General features: G+C 37.0%; 1 protein-coding gene across 34 annotated transcripts in view; it reads left to right on the top strand.

Moving 5' to 3' along the window:
* The window catches only part of kcnma1a (potassium large conductance calcium-activated channel, subfamily M, alpha member 1a), a 175557-nt gene that overhangs the window by 104393 nt on the left and 49229 nt on the right, over nt 1-21935 (top strand). For all 34 annotated transcript variants that reach the window (XM_028468195.1, XM_028468198.1, XM_028468197.1 and 31 more), the window contains exons 6-14: nt 334-445; nt 9281-9356; nt 10282-10357; nt 11737-11907; nt 14515-14606; nt 19549-19659; nt 19767-19872; nt 20054-20136; nt 20210-20279. In XM_028468195.1, the coding sequence (XP_028323996.1) occupies nt 334-445; nt 9281-9356; nt 10282-10357; nt 11737-11907; nt 14515-14606; nt 19549-19659; nt 19767-19872; nt 20054-20136; nt 20210-20279 (897 nt within the window). The remainder of the gene's footprint in view (nt 1-333; nt 446-9280; nt 9357-10281; nt 10358-11736; nt 11908-14514; nt 14607-19548; nt 19660-19766; nt 19873-20053; nt 20137-20209; nt 20280-21935) is intronic.

The following is a 21935-nucleotide window of genomic DNA, read 5'->3' as shown; positions in this document are numbered from 1 at the left end:
CAGAGGTGCACTGCTTCCACCTACATGTCACCAGTTGGTCACTACATCATGGTACAAGTTAGATATTCATCGGAGAGCTTCGTCACACTGTCTCCTAGCAACCCCAGTCGAAAAATACAATTCATGTCTATAGACGGGAATGGCACTCCACGTTACTAAACCAATTCTCGTCTATAGACGTGAATGGCACTCAGTTAGTTAAAGGTTTTTTATTAATACCAACATAGCCTTATTAATGTTAATAAGCATGTAATAAGTGTAACTTTTAATTACTGTTTATTAAGGCTTATTACTAGCACCTTTTTGCAAATCTTTCTCCTCTTTTGTTGACAGTTTATAGCAGCCAATGACAAGCTGTGGTTCTGGCTGGAGGTGAACTCTGTGGTGGACTTCTTCACCGTTCCTCCTGTGTTTGTCTCTGTCTACCTAAACAGAAGCTGGCTCGGTAAGGCACTACAATGACTACATCTTTAAGTTCTTTGTCCATCCCTCTCTGAGGCTTTTTAGTATTTCCTTCCTTCCAACTGCTTAGATTGTGCTCCCGATCTTGTCTTTTCTTGGCCCACACTGTCTCCCCATAACTATGAGTGAGCCAGTCTCTAAAAGCTTTCTCGCTCTGGTCTCCAGTGTACTTTGCATCATCATTGGATGTGACAGGGCTGGAATCCTCTGATGTTTCAGGAAGCACAGACGCAGGCTAGTGGACAGTCTAATGGGACCAAAAGTGACACAGAATTGAGTAATGCCCCCAATAGCCATGCTCACGTGTGCTTCAGTTTTATTAGTCAAAAACGCTGTGTGCAGGTGTTGCACCTACAATACGGCGCTGTGCCCCACAACTGCTATATGCTTGATTAATTCACACTTACATTAAAAATGCACACACAAAAGCAAATATTGTTCCTCCGTACACACTAACACGGACTCCCTCCTGAACTAGACTGGAAAACACCTTAAACTGCATTACATAATGACCTACTTTTTCATTCAGTGTTTAGTGTTTTATAGCCTGTATATCTTGGAAATGGAAAACATTTATTTATTTTTTTTGTTTGTGGTTTAAGACAGAGTGGGACATTTTTCTGGTTCCCTATTGAACATCAAATGTTATAGACCGTTGATTCTGGTGATGGACACAATCCTTCATCCTGTTTAAAACAAAAACTACAATATTCTGCATTGATGGACTTTAATGGACAACAACTCCTTTGTAATGCAGATCAAAGAGAAATATGGACTTGCTCATTGGCATCTGTCGTGTTGTGTTCACAAAAAAGCAATTGGAGTTTATTATGCACTCTTTTCAGGTAGTTCCAGTTTGGCCATAGCAGAATTAGCTATAAGTGATTATGAAAAATATATACATGTTCTACATGTCCTTTCCGTGTATTGTCAGAATGACTGAGAAAGACTATCCAGTGTAATCTATAAATGGTAAGAAAAACATTTGGGTTCATATGTGCTGCAAGTGTAAATGTAATATTTTCAAGAGATACGTTACCACCATAGTGTTGTTTCCCCCACATGATCTGTTGTAAAGGAAGTTAAATTATTTGTCTTTGCAAAAAAAAAAAAAAAATGTTCTGCCGATATACACACTGACAAAACATTTAGATTATTTTCACACTTTGGTGACTGTTGGTTACTACAAAATTGCTTTGAGCCTGTATAACATCATGCAGGGATGTAGTGGTTAAAGGATCATGGAGAGCAAATTGGTAATACTTTACTTGAAGTTTTATACATAAGGCTGACATTACGCTGTCATTATCTGTCATCAGCATGAATAAGGTGTCATTAAGTGTTGTTTGCGTAATTATTACACCTTTTGCTAAATTATGACATTTTTTGGGTTAGGGATCTAGTAGGGTTAGGGTTAAGGTTAAAGCTGCAATCCAGAGTTTCTGAGAAACGTCTTGATGTCCCGCCCTAAACAGCCTCACTTCCTCCCACTGCCTCTCCTAATCTACCAGAAGCCACGCCTCTACTTTTCAAGGTTGCATCGGGTCGCATTGATATAGGTCTATAGGTCAGGTAACAGCCAAAATCATATTTACCTGTTTGCTGTTGTGACGCGTGGCCTTGTTTCTGTGCACAGTTCCGCATTCACTTTGATTGATAGTCTCAAAAACAGGAAGTGGAAGCCTATTGGCTGGGCGCACTCGGCGATCGTTTCCATTTGTATAGGGGTCTATAGGACGAAGGAGAGACTTATATACATTAATGTATATGAATGACCACTGGCAGTAGACATATTTCTCAGAAACTCCGGATATCAGCTTTAAGGTTAGGGTTCGGGGTTAGGATAATGAAGGGTTAGGATAATGAACAACACTTAATAACAGTCCTCATGACACCCTATTCATGCTAATGACAGGTGTCATGTCATAATGACAGCGTAATGTCAGCCTTATGTATGAAACTTCCAGTAAAGTGTTCCCACCAAATCCGAGCCAAGAATTGATGCACAATAAACTCACACAAGTCTTCAGATTTTAGATTTAGATTCAGATTTTAATGTTTTTCTGTAAATGATGCAAAAGCTCTGTCTTAGACATCGGATCTGGCAAGGAACCTGAACTTTCAGTCACTCATGCTGGATCCCTGCTTTGATCCTAAGCCGATCATCTTAATCTGTGAAGCAAAGTGAAACTATGAACGTTTGATCTCTGAGTGGATGAAGGTTTGTTTTTTTTTTTTTCGGAGAGGCTTGCAGTGGCCCATGAATTGTAAAGAGAGCAAGCCATGTGATGCATTGGACACGGCCTCTGCCGTCAGTTTTTCCTGATGCAAGTCGTCGTTATTGTATTCCAAGCAAACTCTTGCTGTTAGCACAGTGATGAGGATGATGTAAGACGCTGCAAAGGGTGGATCAGGTATTCTGTATGTAAAAAAGATCCGATAGGAAAGGCACCAATTTAAACAAAGCCGTAGTGTGAGGGAGATTTATTTTTTCCAAAATGGGATTATGTAAATCCATAAGGTTTAAAAATATAATGCCTTTTACATTTTGCCTTCCAATAAAAACTGGAAATTTCATTTTGCGTTGATTATTTTATTTATTTACTTTCATGTACCTGTTATGCAACTGTTATGTATTTACAGTAGTTACATGTTCAAAGCCACATAGCCCTTGCATAGCTTTTTAAAATATATATATATATATTTTACATTATGTCAATGCACTGATAAATAGACTATAAAGTAACAGGCTGCTGGTGGTTTGTTAATATTTATCCATTTTCACTGTCAGTAATCATAATAGCTGATTTTTTCCCTACATCATTACATCAATTAAACCTGCAATTGTATGTTGTGATGGGGAATAAGCACAATTAGTCGCAATAAAGGGGAGAAAATGCATGTGTAGCTTTATACACTTTCTGAAGAAAGTATGATTTAGCCTTAATGAGCTAATCCATAACTGGTGCTGCCTTCATTTAGTTAAGTGTGTATGCAATTCTTAAGAGGCTTTGTTCAAGGGAACAGGGATGTTGTTAAGAATGTGCTTTGTGCCCCTGGTTCCCAACGGAGCACTATGCTATACTTTCCATTCATTGCTCTGCCAACAGTGTAATACATCACAATTATCACCACTCTCAATTCACTACAGGAGTTCAGTCCTGCTTAAGAAAAGTGTTTTAAGTGGTGTGTGTGTGCACCGCTATTTAACCCTCCTATTATCCTAGAGGACAATTTGATGTTTATCATTCAGAAAATGATAGTTGACATTATTTTTTTGCTGCGTATTTCATTACTTTTCCTAATTTGTTGGGTACAATCGATTAGCATAAAATTATGATAATATATTTTATATGTGCTGAACTCATATAAAAGCTTGCATGACAGCTTTTTACCCATATCGTTCCTCATTGTGCTTTGTGTGTATTGCAATCTGCGCACTCTCTCTCTCTTGAAAAGGTTTACTGTTGATGAGGTTTTGGAACAGCGCTTTCACAGTGAAAGTGATGTATAGGCGAGGATTGTGTTGAGGATGACACTTTCATTCTCTGATGAGAATGAGAGTGTTGACCTTTTTTGACCTGATTTTGACGCTGCAGGAAAGGTCATAGCATCACCAGAACCAATAGGGTTTTTATGAAAACTATTCAAGATAAATCAATTATAATTTGTAAGTCTGGCCTGATGGTGATGCTAGAGAACATGTCAAGGTTTCATTGTCCAAGGGTATGTATTATGTATTCAACAAATAAAGTGTCTGACACAAAAATATTGGTTTAACAATTTTCTGAAAATTTTTGTCTGGAGGCAAATATACCTGGGGTCAGATTGACCCCAAAGTTAAAATGTGTTAGTAATATTTGAGGATAATAGGAGCCACTGGAAGTGTGTATGCTGCCCTCTGCGTTTCACTTTGGGTCCACGTTTGCCTCTGAAATTGGACCCCTAAAAATGAGAGAAGAATGACTTGTGGCCAATATAAAACATGCATTCAGCCTGTGAAAAAGCGTTTGATATTTTCTCATTGGCTAAAATGTCATCATGGCAGACAAACGATTGTTATATACGTATCATTCTAGCAGGAGTAGAAGGTCATTTCTTTTTTATTATGAACCATTTCAGGGCTGGAACTAACCATCAACAGTGTTTATGAAGTGTAGGAGTAGCAAGTAGGTCTGTTGAGTTTGGGTTCATATTTTCATTGCACTATTAGTCGTCACAAAGCTTGGCCACTTACTCCGACATCTCATAAGTGCTGTTTTTTGATGACATCGAGTGCAAATGATGATTTTGGCGAGAAACAAAAAAACAAAACAAAAATAAAACAAATCCTGTGATTTTTGTATAAAACAAACCCAATGCCTTTAAATTCCTGAGTATGTTTACTTGCTACTGCCATCTTGTGGTTTCTGAGTAAACTACTAGTTAATCCATGTGTTCTGCTTAACTAGAGGAGGTTTATGCAATGGGACAGGACTGAAAGCATGTGCTTTATGAAAGGACATGATTTATATAGTGCTTTTATCACCACTTTTAGAAGCTCTTTACATTATCAACCACGTTCACTCATTCATGTTTACACACAAGGATGACAGAGACTTTGCTTTGCTGGGAAATATGCGACATAGGGTTGTTTGTTTTGCCCAAGGACAGATATTGCCTTGGATTTGTACCTTTGCATCCTTTTAGCACCTTTCATCATCCATGATATCTCGTTGCTCTGTAACATGTGCACTGACAAATAAAGCTTTTCATTCATTCATCCTCAGAGCAAAGTAGGCTGTTCATTTCAATTGAATTCAACTTTATTTGTATGGCGCAAATTACAACAAAGTCATTTCAATGCGCTGTTATGTGTAGCTTTCACGTAACTAACATTTCATTTCTGTGTTAAGGTTGAATTAAAGGAATATTAAATAAATGTATATATTTTTTAGTGGAAATAGGAAGTAGAAGAAGGTTGTTCTTGTAGCTACATGCCTGTGACTCGTGTGATGTAATCCTTGTGGAGGATCAGTATTATCCCAGATGAATCAGACTGCTGATTGATGAAAAAAAAAAAAAAAAAAAAAAAGTCGCAGCAGGCGATCCGTGCCAGGACATGTGACAGGGAGGCCAAGTTTTGGCTCACAAATCCTCAATGAAGTACGGGTAGGCACAGAGCAGGAAAACCTTTCTGAATGAGCATCTGGCGAGCTGACACGTGTGTGTGTGTGTGTGTGTGTGTGTGTGTGTGTGTGTGTGTGTGTGTGTGTGTGTGTGTGTGTGTGTGTGTGTGTGTGTGTGTGTGTGTGTGTGTGTGTGTGTGTGTGTGTGTGTGTGTGTGTGTGTGTGTGTGTGTGTGTGTGTGTGTGCGTGCGTGCGTGCGTGCGTGCGTGCGTGCGTGCGTGCGTGCGTGCGTGTGCGTGTGCGTGTGCGTGTGTGTCTGTTTGTGCAAAGGGATTTGGCATGAGTGGAGAGAGATTTTGCTCACACAGGAACACGTGCTCTAGGGACTAGCGTTTCATTCAGACATTTTGAACACACGCACAGATGTGCATCCAAAGACGAGCGCAATTGAGAATAACATTTTCTCTGGCGGCCTGCTTTGCTGACTTTGCTGGAAGTGCCACATGATGCGCCCCCGGACTAGTCAGCTTGATTGCTACCGAGTTTTATCTGTTAAAAAAGTTATTTAGATTTAGTCCTTTAGTACATACTGCATGTGTATTATAGATACAAGATTAGAATTTAACAAATTTAAAAAATAGATAAGTAAAAAAACAATCAAGATATTACATTGCCACTATAGATAGCTCTATGATAGACTGGCAACCTGTAAAGCAGGGGTCACCAACATGGTGCCTGCGTGCACCCGGTAGCCCTCAGGAGCTCCAGTCACCAATGAGTTCCATCTAAAATCTGATGTACTTTCCAGGATTCAAACTCACAAAGAGAAATACATTTGATTGTATTTAGGACTTATTAAAGTTAAATACTGCTGATAAAGTTTTAGTATTAAATTAACCACATCTTTAAATGTACAATTTCACTGAAACATTGTGACAAATGTTTTTCAATGTTGCAGGGTATGATCAGTGGTATGTTATATATATATATATATATATATATATATATATATATATATATATATATATATATATTTATATTTTTTTTTTTTAAAAAACACAAGGTGGATTTTTTATGAAATTTAATGAAAATGAAACAATTGCATAAATTAGGAGGAAATAAGTGTTACCTGTTGAAACCTCAATATTACCTTTTATATGGTTTCATTTATTCAAACAACTGTTTTTTGGGAAATTTACTTTGATCTCCTGACTGTCAGCCATCAGTCTTCTTCAGAGGCATCTGCTGATTGCTTTGATGTGAAAAACAGTTGTCTGAATAAATGAAACCTTAACATATTATTGAAAAAGTTGACAAAAATAACTTTTTTTGGTTACTACGAGCCTTCCTTATTATTATGTTACTCTCTAATTAAAGTGAAACCGTAAAAATGTAGTATTTAAGTGTTTTTCTAACTGTAGCACTTCGGACGAGTCAGTACCTGAGAAGTAGCTCACGGTTTCACTGCCACTGCCATTGGCGTCCCAATAAGAATTAAGTAAAAACACTTCTGTCTCTGGGACTCCACATCCCACAATGCATTATGTGAAAAAAATCTCAATGAATGGAGTGTTTAGAGTTAAGATCAAAACAAACTTTCAAATGGCAATTTCAACTTCACTTCTTTTAGATATGATCTTTGATTTATTGATGTATGAGGCCAACACTGTATTTATTTGATCAAATTAAAGTTTTGTCTCCAGCAACTTTAAACCTGTTACAGCTATTGACAAAGATTTGTCAGCAAACTAGGAGCACTCGCCTGGTTTTGTATTATTATATTAAAAAAATGTAAATAATCGTTCTCTGGAAATTTAAGAATTTATTTTTTACTATTAATCGATTGTCGATATTTTTTCACCACCCCTAATATGCATGAAATAATCTTTCTGTTTTGGATAGATGCCAATAGGAGGTATAACGTTCAATTTTGACAATTAAAAATATTTTAGAATCTAGTTTTATAAATGATAAGGAATTCAGTCCTTTTTCCCTGTGTCTTTGAAGTTAGCCAGTGTCATTTTATGATATATTTGCACAATGTTCAGTATGTCAGATATTTCCCAGTTCAATAGGAATAAAACGTCAACCTGTTTTAACAAGGTTGTGAACCTCTCTGACATTCTGATGATGATCTCCTGCAAGTACGGTATTAGTTTTGCGCTCAATTGTTTTAGAGGTTAGCAGCACTTTGAAGAGTGGATTCCTAATCTGACTGATAGAGTTGTCTGTGCATAATTCCCCTGTGGAAACAGGACACTTTTTTCAATCAAGGATTAAAGTTTTTGTTTTGTATCTTTGTCATTTTTTTCTAAACTATAATCCTCTGCATTGTCCAGATATTATTTATTTTTTTTTTCTTCCTAATTTGGCTGAGCGCAGCTGTGCCCTGATGGGTACATAGCTTTTAGAGTTATTAGTGAAACACTCAAAGGGGCTGGAGAAGGGTAAACCGGCTGAGGATTAATAGCAAAAAAACAAAAAACCAACAGCATGTATATCAGAGGTGATATTTTTCCCGGCAGAGACACTCTGATGAGAGTGAGACGAGGAACTGTTTATTTCTAGCTGTATTTTGGGGTTCTAGTTTGACGCAGGGACGATCAATTGAGACAAAGCTCCTAGACAAGATGATTCCCACTAAACTGCTCGTTTACCAGCGATCACATGGTGAGCTTCATCTGGAAACCGTTCCTGAGACGAGGAGACGAAGAAAGTCCTTTAGTGATATTTATCAGAATGGGTACAGGGTGACGCAGGGTCGAAATAGGCAGGCGGAAAGGAGTAAGGAGAATGGGATTTTGTCCTGTTTACGCACCCTCTTCAACTGGGGTAAGAGCATTAGATTCTGTGTATGGACACAGACTAACTCAACCTTGATCTACTGCTTGCTTCAAAGTGTTTGAGACACATGTTGTTGTTGGTAACGCGTCAGTGGTAAATGTTCCGGCTGCAATGGGATGTGAGCAATAACCTCTATAATGAATTTCTCCCTTGTGTAATGTAGAGATTTATGTGTTCATTGCTCTCAGACATGACACGTGTTCTTAAATGTTGCAATTAGGGATGTAATGGTATGAAAATTTCACACCGCGGTTATAGTGACCAAAATGATCACGGTTATCGGTATACCGCGGTATTTTTAAAAAGAAATTCTTCAAAATGTTTGAAAAAACACTGATTAATTGAAATAATTTCACCAAGATTTATATTTAAATAGATTTAGTATATATTAAAGTCTTAACAATAACAACCTGGACAAAACACTGCAAAGTTAACATTAAATAAGTATAAAAACTGTGCAAAATAAACATTAAATAAAGTAAATAAAAGGCTCATCAAAACTGTGCAACATTAACAATAATTAGAGTAAGAAACGTATAAAAAAATGCAACATTAACAATAACCACAATAAAACAAAAATGTATAAAAACAGTCCAAAAATAAACATTAGATAGGGCCTTATAAATCAGTTTATTTTTTCCCAAATTTTGTGTTTTCTACTTTAATTTGTTAAAATTCCGTTTTTTAAAAAAAATATACATTTTTAACTCCTGTGAAGAAACTTATATATTATGTCATATTTATGTCATGTATTCATGTCATGTATTCTGCTCTGTTGTGAGGAAATGGTGATTTAACTGCACATTTCCCTCCTGTTGGCCTGCAGCACATAATAATCTCTCTGTCATGTTCTCCTTCCCCACAGGTCTACGATTTCTGAGAGCGCTGAGGTTGATACAATTCTCAGAAATTTTACAGTTCTTGAATATATTGAAAACAAGGTAAGTGTGTTTTTCTGACGCCACTGTTATTGTGATTTACTCCTCAAATTCTATTCCATGGTGACTGTGCTGTGAAGGATGCTAAAAGTGATGCAGGAATAGTTGAAGTAATTTTTTTTATTAAAATGTCAACTGTAAGGGTGTCAAATTCATTTTGGTTCAGGTACCAAATATGGACCAGTTTGTTTCTCAAGTGGGCCGCAGATTTTAGGTGGAGGAAAAAAAGAGTAACGTTAACATCATTCTGCCCTAGTTTTTAATATCAGTCCCTGTAGGAACTTCACCTCACAACTTCTTGATTTTGTAATCAATTTTTGTGTAATGTAGAGGAATTTTGTGAAATTGTTTGTGAGAAATTTCAAGAGTTATGGAAAGAGTTCTTTTCACAATTTACATTTAAAAACGACTACATTCTAGTGATATACAGTAAACATGGGAAAAGTGAGAGCCCCTCAAAATATTGTGGAGTTTCAATAAAATTGTGAACTTGAGATATTTACAACTGAATTATTTGGTAACTTACACAGTAATTAATGTTTTCTCATTTCTACTGTCTCCTTTGGTTGTTCTAAAGGGCCGGATTTGGCCCTTGGGCCTTGAGTTTGAGTTGTGTGGCGTAAATTAATTAAAGGCACTTAATTAAACCAGATACCACTGCACATCTCCCTTTAGAGTTTATACCATGCACTAAACAAGGCAGGTGTCATAAGGTTAAATTAATTTGTGCTTATATGAGATAACCACACATTACTAAACTGTCAGTACAATAACATATCATTTGAGCTTTAAAATAACACCACGTTCTTTTCTGATATTTTTCAGTGATATTTCTGGCTGTTTGGGTTGTTGTTGTTGTCAGAAAGACTCATTTTCTGTTTTACTGGCTTTCTTTGGGAGAGTTATGGTTGTTTTTCCTTCTACGCAGCAATTCAATCAAGCTGGTGAACCTGTGTTCGATCTTCATTAGCACATGGCTCACAGCGGCAGGATTCATACATTTGGTGAGTCCACACAGAAGATGATGCATCACAAGTGGCACACTGTTTAAAGTCACAGCCAATATTTCCTCCATATGAACATCTGTAAATATGCAGCATGCATACTTCTACATATACTTTAGTTATAATAATGAAATAATGCTGGAACCTTCTGGGGTTAAACATACACTAGGTCATCGCTCGCTATTTGGTTGATACAAAGACATTTATTTTTGCGTATGTGTGATTCATATTAGGCTTTACAAATGAATACTCCAGAGATAAGTTTAACGCATGCAGTTCAACATCTGACCTGTAGCTCTTTGCATTCACACCTTGTAGTGATTGCACTTCTCAGTGTTTTAAGGTTGTAATTTAATCCAATAATGGTATGTAAATCAGATTAGCATTTCTGACGACATTGTCAACAAACATATCACTTCCCCGTTTGCTCTTTGCCCCATTTTCTTTGGCATTGCAGATTTCGCTGCACTGCTCTTATGTTTATGTTACATTAGGTTAGCGGCAACTTAAATGTTAACTTTATTCAGGTTTGACTTTGCTATTCAACAGATATCTGCATTGTTTTTTATTAAATGGTTTTGTCCTATATACAATTCATTATACAGCGAAGAGCAATATTAATATTTCCCAAGCATTTGCTGAAAGTTGGAGACAATAGTTATTTATCAGATAAATCCACAGTTTAGGCCTCACACGTCAATAAATCGAGGATCATTTGCTTCAAAAAAAAAAAAAAAAAAAGATGTAAAAGATTTAAATTGTCACTGAAAAGTTTGTTTTGATCTCAACTGTAAACATTTTCTTATTGACATTGTCAAAAAGTTTTGTGCAGTGCATTGTGGGATGTGGAGTTCCATAGAATAAAGTATTTCTACTTCATTCTCACTGTGTTTTCTTGTGTTTGCCCCAGTAACACTGACAAAGTGACTTATCGACACCGTTCTGGTGTTTTTAGGGACTGAAAGTTGTGGCAAAAACAATTTTCTTGCACCAATTTCATCCTTTTCCTTCTTTTTTTCAAGCAAATGATCTTCGATTTATTTATTTAAGAGTTCTATATGGATTTATCTGATAAAAAAAATAATATCAAAAGCATACATTTTCCATATGTTTACCTGATGGCCTTTCTGGTTACTTCACAACCCTAATTATCATAAACAGGCATTAATAATAATTTGAAAAATGGCTTAATGATGAGTAATTGTGCATTAGTGTGTGTCACCACTAGATGGTAGTCAACGTCCAAAATACAAGCCAGAGGGCCTAAAGAACAACACATGGCTGATTTGACAACTTTTTCTAAAAGTTTATTTTGTGCTTCACCATGTCTACATTTATTAAATTAATATTCCTTTCTTATAATGTGTGTAACATTTCAGGTGGAAAACTCAGGGGATCCTTGGGAAAACTTCCAAAATTCCCAGTCACTATCCTATTGGGAATGTGTCTACCTGCTAATGGTGACGATGTCTACAGTGGGCTACGGTGATGTCTATGCAAAGACCACCTTAGGACGACTGTTCATGGTCTTCTTCATCCTTGGTGGTTTGGTAAAATCAGACTTTTCTTTTTTATTCCTTCCTTTTTCCCCTTTAAACCCTGCTTGTTTCCATCCATTGAGTGTTTACAATTGTCACAGTTTATAAAAACATATATAAAAGCAATGTAGATGTGATTTCTAAGTTTTTACAATAGAAATGTTGTTGTCAGTAAGTTGTTGAATTGTTAGATTAATTCTGGCTGTATATTTGTACATGATGTCGTTGTCATGGTGAAGTTGTTTCCTTCCTGTGTTCTGTAACAACATTTCTTATGTGCTCCTTCTTGCCCTTCCCCATACGTCCCTCCTCTCTCTGTTTGATCACAGTAAAAGCTTTTGTCTGATAATGATATTACTCTCTTAAAGCAGTTGCGGTTTCAGGATACCCCCCCCTTTCGTGTCTTTTCCCACAATTCCAACAAACACAGGGGCAGGGAGATGAGGCTTAGGCCCGCCCGTATGTTACCATAGCAACGACAGCCTCCCAAAGCCAACCCTCGCTCCCGCTCACCTTCCTCTGATCTTGCATCCCGTTGGACGTACACTAGCGTAGCAGCTTACTTGGACAACTGTGGGTAGTGATAGCCTACAGCTGTGTGGATGTGTGGCGATGATAATAATGAACTGTGTTTTCCTCATCGCTACGAGCTGTGAAAGACTTTAGACAAGTACTGCAGCATTCTTCCTATCAGCAGCAATCACCACACAATGGCTGTGTTTGAGATCGCATACTAATACTAATGAAATTGGATTATTTATTGAGGGTGATTTTAAAAAAAAAAAAAAAAAAAAAAAAAAAAAAGTCAAAATCTGAAAAATCCATTTTTCCATTCACGAGGGTAATCACGGCAAGAGTCTCTCTCCCCGGGTCGTATTTGGGCTGCTCTCCTCCAGGCCACCGTAGTTATAATTACCGCTACGCAAGCGACGTTGAAAAGGATTACAGATGTGGTGGCATTCCACGTTGCTATGGACATGGTCCCAACTGTTGAAAAAACAGGTTTCAAACACGTTTAAAGTGATAGACACCCAGTACAACCTTCTTTTTTAATGTGTATTTTGTGTGAGATTCTTTAACATCAGTTTTTTTCTAATGCAAGGTTCTCCTTTTAGAAATCACAAGGGATTCATTTTAGTTGGGCAGGTTCTTTTATCCAATAGGGGATTTAACACTATTTGGTAAAGATTTGCAGTTGCACTTTATTCCCAATACGGAAATGTGTTTTCACTTTTTTATTTAAAAGAAAATGCTTGACATAATTGAATCCAGTGTCTTTTTTTAAAGGAGAAAACAAAAAAATGTAAATCAAAAAGAGTTTTCAAACTAAAAAATCAGGAATTTTTTTTTAGCTAAAGTTGTGCAGCTTTATAACGTACTACTCATACTAAGTCTGACGTCAAAATGATTATGTAGTGTGTTCCAATTAGATAGTATGGACAAATTGAGCATGTGATAAATACTCGGAAGTATTCTACTGTATATCGGGACATTTTTGAAGTATGCACGATGGGCACACGAGTCATACTCAACCGCCCCATGATGCATTGCGAGCGGAACGTAAAATGGTCCTAGCTTCAATTTAAAAGTCAAACATTCCAGTTTCAAAACAAAAGAATATCTTCTTTGTCGTCCATTAGTATTTTTTAAGGCTTTAGTAAATAGGGCTCTTGTTTTGAAGTTAACAGGAAGTTTAGTCAGTTGCACAATGGCGAGTCTCAGAAATGTCAGCGTGAAATGTGTTTCTGTGAGATTTATGGATCGAATGACCACATGCTGATGTTCTACTTGGTCACTTTCTTGCTTAAAATGTTTTCAGAACTTTCAAAGGTGGCTAATTAATGTAGATATTGTTCTGATCCTCCTAATCATACTCATATTAGTATACAGTAGACAGTATACAGTACATTCATTGAGTGTGAAGCGTGTAGTACGTTAGTATGCGATTTCGAACAGCCTATGAATCCTCCGAGCTTTAGATATATTAATATTAAAGTCAGGGAACAGAATCATCTCACACAAGGTCACACTATTAATTTTCCCAAGTATTTCAATGTTATTGTAAGTTATTGACAGTCTGCTCCCGTCAGTAATATTCCATCAACACACGTGGATGTGTAATCTCCAGTTTAACTTTAAATCCAATCCCATGCTGTAAAAGTTTGCAAAATGCATCCGGCTCATTTTCAAGCCCCACAAATGAGTCTTAATGTGTTTTGCAGCTGTGGACCATCAGGTGGGCCTTTTCAAATCAACCTGCCCGATCATCTGTGTTTGTTGGACAAAACATGGCACATAGGTTTAAAAGCAAATGAAAAGCTCTAAGTATAGTTTCGGGGAAGTAAATCTGCTTGAAAAGTTTGTGTGCAATCACAGACTGACTCTCAATCCAATGTGACGAAATTCTCACCCGCGGACCAAATCTCTTTTTAAAGTTAAAAAAAACAAGGGCTACTTTTCTCACGGAAAACATTAAAGTCTTTCACCGATTTCAGAAGATTAGTAAGTATTTGTCCTCATAGGAATCTGGATTCTTGCACCAGGCCCCCCCCAAAATCCACTCTGCGACATTATAGTCTTTTCTTTAGTCTCTTCTTCTGTCTCCTATCTTCTCCTTAGGCCATGTTTGCCAGCTACGTCCCTGAAATCATAGAGTTAATAGGAAACCGCAAGAAATATGGTGGTTCCTATAGTGCGGTTAATGGGAGAAAGTAAGTATTCCAGATGGTTCTGCTGTTTTTCTGTGTGCAGTAGAACCCTCTCTGCATGCCTTTTTCTTTTTTTCTGTTCCATGCATGTAGGCCATGTTTGCTCGCTACGTGCCAGAAATTGCTGCTCTCATCCTTAATCGGAAGAAATACGGAGGGAGTTATAACTCGACACGAGGCAGAAAGTAAGTTGAAATCCAGACAAGGTGTGGTTGTGTGACTCAAATGCGCCTCCTAAACTGGGGTAGTCAAAGCTTTTATTCTGAAATGGCAAAGTTTAAGTGCCTTTCAAGTAATGTCACATTTAATCAAGTCACACCACGTGACTGGAGACCTCGGCCATTAGGACACACATGTTCATGCTCCCTCCTCTATCTTTCACTTCTCGCTTTGTCTATCGACTTTCTCCACTTACTTCAAGATCTGTCTTTTTCTGTCCTTCATTTAAAGCTCTCCTGAGGTCATTTGTGTTCATCCGCTCTTCATTTTCTTTCTTTGTCCTTGTGCGCTTGGCTTTGTTTTGGAAAGTAGAGCTTTCATGACTAACCTGTGGAGCTTCTGAAAAACATCAACAATTGTCTTTAGGCTTCCACGAAAATGGAAAGAGAACTGTCATGAAATCTCTACTATCCAACTTCAATATAAATTTTCAAGCATTAAAAAAAAAAAAAAAAAAAAAAATAGAAAGGATTAAAAAAAAAAAAAAAAACTGCAAGTGCATTACTATTGGTGGTCTTTTAAAGAATCATCAATCTCAATGACCATTGCAGGATATGATTAATTCTCCTGTTTAGTTTTTATTTTATTATTGTTGCTTTTATTTTGCTTGAAGTTTTTTTGTTTTTGTTTTGCAATATCACTGGCGTTTTTAGCTGCATTTTTGCGTGGCATGTTCTCTATGTTCTGCAGTCTCGTGGCTTTGTCATTAATTGCTAAACTTGATGAAAAAGCCCTCCTTCTGTTGTCTGTCATCGCTAGCACATGGTGTCATCAATGCTTGACATTACTCTGGCCCTGATCTTCAGTCAGCTCCCACACCCTGAATGCTGGATGCCTCGCTCCCATTGGAGGCTCCCAATTGCTTTTGGCTTGCATTGCCTGCTTGGTTCTTGTTTTTTTTTTTTTTTTTTTTTGTGTAGTGGCACAATTTGTCTCTAGAGACTCGTGTATTTATGCGTCTTTGTGATAAACCTCTCACACCAGAGGTTCTACTCTATTATTTGTGACACAGTGGTTGTTTGCACAAGAATGTATTGTGCAGCCCTTTCCTTCCCTTGTTGCTCAAACATTTGAATACTCAGCACACAGCTTTATTTTGATCATGAAAAGCAAGTCTTTTTCTTTTTTTTTTTTAAAACTTTTTATCTGTGTTTTTTCAGCAACACAGCATCTGCTGCATAGCTTGTTGATTTTTTGTTATTATTTTGGCTTAATTCTATTGGATTCAGGCATTATGTTAAAAGAAAACGATTTAAAGGAGTAAGCAGTTTAAAAAAGTCCTTATTTTTAAAAGAAAAGCCCATTGTTTGGTAATGTTTCCCTGTCGCTAAGATAAGACTGATGAAATGTTGTGTTTGGCCAGTGCATCGAGAGGAGACACATAAATGGGTGCTGAGAGAAGCCAATGTCAGAACCACGGATAGTCTGTCCCACACACTTTATATTCTTTCTGCTGGTTGAAAATACTGTACAAACATATGGCAACAATCAGGAGAACCCATAGACTCAAAGTGGCAGCAGATTTGAACCTAATCATGCAAATGTGGATCTGTATTACCAGTTTTAGAAGTTAATATGATCAAATTTTTGGTAGATATGCTTTTAAAAGCTGTTAAAGCAAAAGTTCAATGGATTGAGGAAGACCTTTTAGGAGATTTTGAGATATGTTGATATGAAAAACACATTTGATTTGGTTTTTAAGGGTATTTTTTTGTAATAATATGAACATTGCTGCATGTAGTTGTCTCTGCTGTGAAGTGTGGATCTGTGAACATAGTGGCAGTTCTTAAGCTGTGGAGACTGATATGATAATGACAAGTGTAACCTTTTGCTGGCACCCGCTGCACTATGGGACTTGTGGTTTCCATTATGACATGATGGTTTCCATTAGCTCCAACATCTTTGGAGGCATTGGCAGGAAAACTGAATTCAACCCTGGCTGAACTCTGAGATAGATCTTTGAAGGTCTCTTCGGAGGTTGCAACTTGAGGCGAGCAGATTCAGATAGGCCCGCATTATCTGACATGAACATGTACATAGTTGCATGATGGAAAAAATACATTAACCTTGTGCTAGTATATGTGTACTCCAGCAAAAACAAAGCTATAAAAGCATTTTTTTTTTTTGAGATTTATGAAATGAATGACCTAAAGGTGCAAAATCTACCAATCTTGTCTGTGAAAGTCAAATATTTAACATTTCTCCAATGGAATTATTTCAATAATAATTCTTGCAGTAAGTTTTATCATTGACCAAAAGAACTAGAGCAAAAGAAGTGAGTGACCTCTGTTGCTGATGTTTGAGCTTTTTCTTGTTGTTCGTTTGGTATTCAGTGTCTATCCCTGAAGACATCTTAAGATGTCTACAGACAGCATGCTTTTGTGTGTGTGTGCACGTTCTGTTTTTCCCCGCTAGCATTTATTGTGATACTGTGCTACTTGTTCTTAGAGGTATTTTGTTGTTTTTTTTGGCAATATGTGACTATTTTGTTGTTAATATTTTGATTGTTTTTTGTTTTTGTTTTTTTTTATTTAGCAATATAGTACTGCTAATTGTGGGATATGTAAAATCTGTCTTTTTGCAACAACTCAGCCATAGCAGGTTGTACTACTCTTCACTTAATGGAATCAGTTGCAGAATAGTGCCGAGAGAAAAAAAAAGCCCTTTTACTGTAAATTAAAACCTTTCTGAGAATCATATACCAGTAAAACACTATGAATTACTGTCTGCTCAGCAATAAAACCTGTTATTCATGTGCTGATGTGTTTGTTAAACATACCGTGCACATGAGTGTACAATTTCAAGTTTATGCCGAATACTTTATTGACATTTGTAACCCAACGTTGAACCCACACGATAGTCATAATCTACTGCAGGAAGTTGTATAGATCCCCTTTGCCTTTGGAGAGGGACATCTGGAGACTCTAAGAGGAAAGTGTGACTTTTTAAGTCAGAGCTCTTGTGCCAAATACTGCTGGCTGCCCACAGACATCCCAGCTCATCAGCTTGTAAGACCACACAGATATTTTCGTTCAACTCTGGCCAACCGTGTAATCGTTGCTCCTCATTAGGTTCTCTTTAAGGATAGAGGCAACATCTGCAAAGAGCATTATACCCTGTAACATTCACGAAGTGACATTTCTTTAATACGTCCCTCGTGTTACTTTGCCAAGGCCACTTTGGTTCAGTCTTACCCAGTCCATCTGGTGCTAGGGAGGACAGTACTTAGTGATCTGGGCAATGGTTTTCATCTAATATCATTAAATATATCTTGTTTTTTTAAACCTGCCAAACTAAGGAAGGAACATTTCACTAATGTTCATTTAGTAATATTTTTTACATTGACTCTTAAAGGTTAATGTGTTAGCCAGGGCGTCCTTCTTGTATAAAACGGCACACAAAGCTGCTATGACAAATCTAGTTCATTGATATTAGCTGACACATCAATCTTCTGTGATTATTGGATGTTCTTTTCAAAAAAATCTAAGTACAGTAGATACAGTGTATGTTAGTGGAAAGCTGTCAAGTACCAAGGCAATCAAAGCACAAGTGGTTCAATTGACATCTGGCACCTCAAGCTGTTGCTCAGGTCATTGTCCTTACACAGCTTGCCTTACAGGTCTTCATGGAGTAATTGCCATGTCTGCCAAGTGTCCACACCAATTCTTATCAAAATACTGTATGAGCTGGGCTCTCCTCTACAAATTGTAGAAATAAGACTTCACATGTGATACTTGACTTCAGTAAAGTGGATCTTGCTCACCCCAAAGTCAGTTAAGCTTTTAAAGACCCTTTTGTGTGAATAAAAATGTAAATTTTGAATGTGGGCACTTAAAAATATCTCAGCAGGCGCCAACTTTTTGGGAGAGATAATAAACCTTAAACTTTTTGAGGAGCATGAGGAAAACCTTTAATTGAGAGCAGCAGATATGCAAAAACATTTTGATAACACAAAAGTATGAGAATTATTGAGTTATTGAGGCAAAGGGTATTCAAAAACTTTTTTTTAAAGTGAGTTTTACCATAACGCTGACATTCGATATATATGGCTGACTTTTAAAACCTACTTTTCTAAACTATATCTCCCCTAAGTGCAGTCAAAGGACAAACAGGGACTCAACCTAAACCACAAAACCCTTGCAACGTCTCTAATCAGTCCCGTGCTGAGTCTGTCAGATCTCTCTGCTGTAATGCGTTGCAGAGACTCGCCAAGGAACCGTCAAATACTCAGAGGTCCTGTTTAGAAACTCTGTCAACCACAGGCCCCCAAATCATTTTGAGAGTTTGGGTAATGCTTTGTGTAAAAAGCACGATCATATTGATGTGCATGTCTCTGTCAAAATTAATTCTGCTCACAAAACGGTGGTTTGGCCAAAGGGGCAGTTTTTATATTGAGAACGGATGACATACCAACCACTGTGGGCTGTATGATTATATCATAGGATTTCTTAAGTGGTCCACAGTTGAGTGTTTGATTGCACTTGTGCCTCTTTTAACCACCTTTCATTACGTGGGGCAGATATTCTCTTTAATGGCGAAAGGGGTATAATTCAGTTACTAGTTTTCTTTGAGAAGACATTTCTTTGACATGTATATAGATTTTTTTTCAGCCTCTATTTGAGTTAGATGTTAAGTGCTTTGGTTTGACTGATTATCCTTGGGAGACATGCCAATGTCTGCAGCAATTTATGTCGCCCACTCAAGATGATTTCTTCCCCCCTTCCAGGCATATTGTGGTCTGTGGTCATATTACCCTCGAAAGTGTCTCCAACTTCCTCAAAGACTTCCTACACAAGGACAGGGATGATGTCAATGTAGAAATTGTTTTTCTTCATAAGTAAGTTACTTTTTCTTTGTCGTATGTGAGGAAGCACGGAAGGATCTTTAGTGGAAGGATTTATCATTCGAGGTCTGACCATTTCTTTGTTTTTCTTTATGTGTTAGTATTTCCCCTAATCTTGAGCTGGAAGCCTTGTTCAAACGCCATTTTACCCAAGTCGAGTTCTACCAGGGATCTGTTCTGAACCCTCATGATCTGGCCCGAGTAAAGGTATCAATAAAAAGAAAAAATACTTCAAATAATAGTTAATGGAGAATATATTTGATGCATTAAGAAGAGAATGGAGTTATTTCTAAAATCGGCTTTATAAAGAAATAAGTTTGATTAAGAACTTATCCTGGTTTCTTAATTTTAACATGTAATTTATTCCAACTTATTTTTTTAATCGTAGATCGAGTCAGCAGATGCCTGCCTAATCCTTGCCAATAAATATTGTGCAGATCCAGACGCTGAAGATGCCTCCAACATCATGAGGTATTTGGATCCTGAGCTCATTCCAACTAGTTGATACTGAATAAATGGTCACTGGGTCTATTTGTGTTTTAAGGGTTATTTCGATAAAGAACTATCACCCAAAGATCAGAATAATCACACAGATGCTACAATATCACAATAAGGTAAGATGTGATGTCACATGTAATTAGCATGTTTTTGAAAACCCGTGCTAACATATCCTGACTACCTTACATTGTCCCTTAGGACGAAAGTGGCATTGCCTGTTTTAAAGCTGTTTTTTTTTTTTTTTTTTAATCTCAAATAATGTACCGTTACTGTAAATGAGAAACTATGCATTCCAACTCATTAAGTGTATATTATATTATATTCTGTACCCGCTTCTACCTCCTGCACCATGGGACTACGGATGGAAATCAGCTTTTAGCTAAATCTGGTGTATTTAAAACTTCGGCTGTACATTAATACACACACTATCGCCACTCAAATAAACAAATAGATATAAAATAAGGCATTACTTGTGTTGGTTGAAATTAAAGCCTTAGTTGTCTTGCTATAAGAGGCTTTGTCGATTTATACATTGAGCACTATTTCATCCCTATTTTTTTTTTTTTTTACTAAAGCTGCATACAATTGTAGGAACCATGTGCTTGTGTATGTGTACAATTTTCTTGTATATTCTGGTTGTGTATATCTTTGCATTAGAAACATTCTAAATATAACCCACATTTTTTCAAATGTGTTCTGTACAATGGAGAAATACTGACTGATGGTGACTACATTTGATTACCAGCTTTCACCTAAATCTGGGAAAACAATTGTTATAGTATTATTTGAGTGTACCATAGAAAAATAAATCCTACTATTTTGCCAAATTTTCACTTGTGAGTCTTATCAGCTTTAGGGCTACAGCCTGGCAGCCTTAGTCAAGATAGCCAGTTAACTTCTTAAGCAAAGGGGAGCTAAGCTAAACCCTAAAAACATTCATTTATTTTTAGTATCTGCCTATAGACCTCCTGCATCCATAGGTTGCGGGGTAATGCTCGTGCCTATATGCCTCCAGCTCACTAGGCCCTGGGCAGAATGTCAGCCTGGTAAAACATTTTTGCTACCCCTTTTCTTTTTGTTCTAAACTTGAGGACCCCTTCGTTCATGTAATACATTAGGAATTTGTGTCAACAGGCTCGTATGAACAATTTTCAGCATCTGGTCTGACATTAACTACAGATTTAAGCCTTTTCCACATCTATTTCTGATGTTTTGGCTGTTTTAGATTTTGAACTTCAGCTTTTGATGTATTTTAAAAAGTTTTATCACAATTTTTTATCGATGGATGAGTCTGTATACTTGTGAAAGTAAGGTTGTCCTATACAGACCTTTTCCAAAAAAATAGAATATCATGGAAAAGTTGTTTAATTTCCATAATTCCATTCAAAAAGTTAAACCTTCATAGATTATAGATTCAGAGCCTACAATTTAAACAATTTCAAGTATTTATTTGTTCATTTTTACATAATTTGGGCTTCCAGCTCATAAAACCCACGAAAACCGGATTTAAAAAAATTTGAATACTGTGAAAAAAAATCACCATTTACTTTTCAGTTTTTGCAGAAAAAAAAGATGAGGAGAAGGACTGGACTGTGTGCCGTTCATTCAGGAATCAAGGTCCAAGGGTTTGGAAGAAGGCGGGTTAGGAACAGAACCCAAGCTGCTTGAGGTCCTGTGTGAAATATCCATAGTCAGTCATGATTTGGGCTGCAATGTTCTGTTCTGTTCTGTTGCTCACCCGTCTTCCTCCAAACACTTGGACCCTGAGATTT

The sequence above is a fragment of the Gouania willdenowi genome, chromosome 15 (assembly GCF_900634775.1).
Source record: "Gouania willdenowi chromosome 15, fGouWil2.1, whole genome shotgun sequence".
NCBI lineage: Eukaryota > Metazoa > Chordata > Actinopteri > Blenniiformes > Gobiesocidae > Gouania > Gouania willdenowi.
The sequence above is the reverse complement of the archived record's forward strand: the minus strand, read 5'-3'. Positions and strand labels throughout refer to the sequence as shown.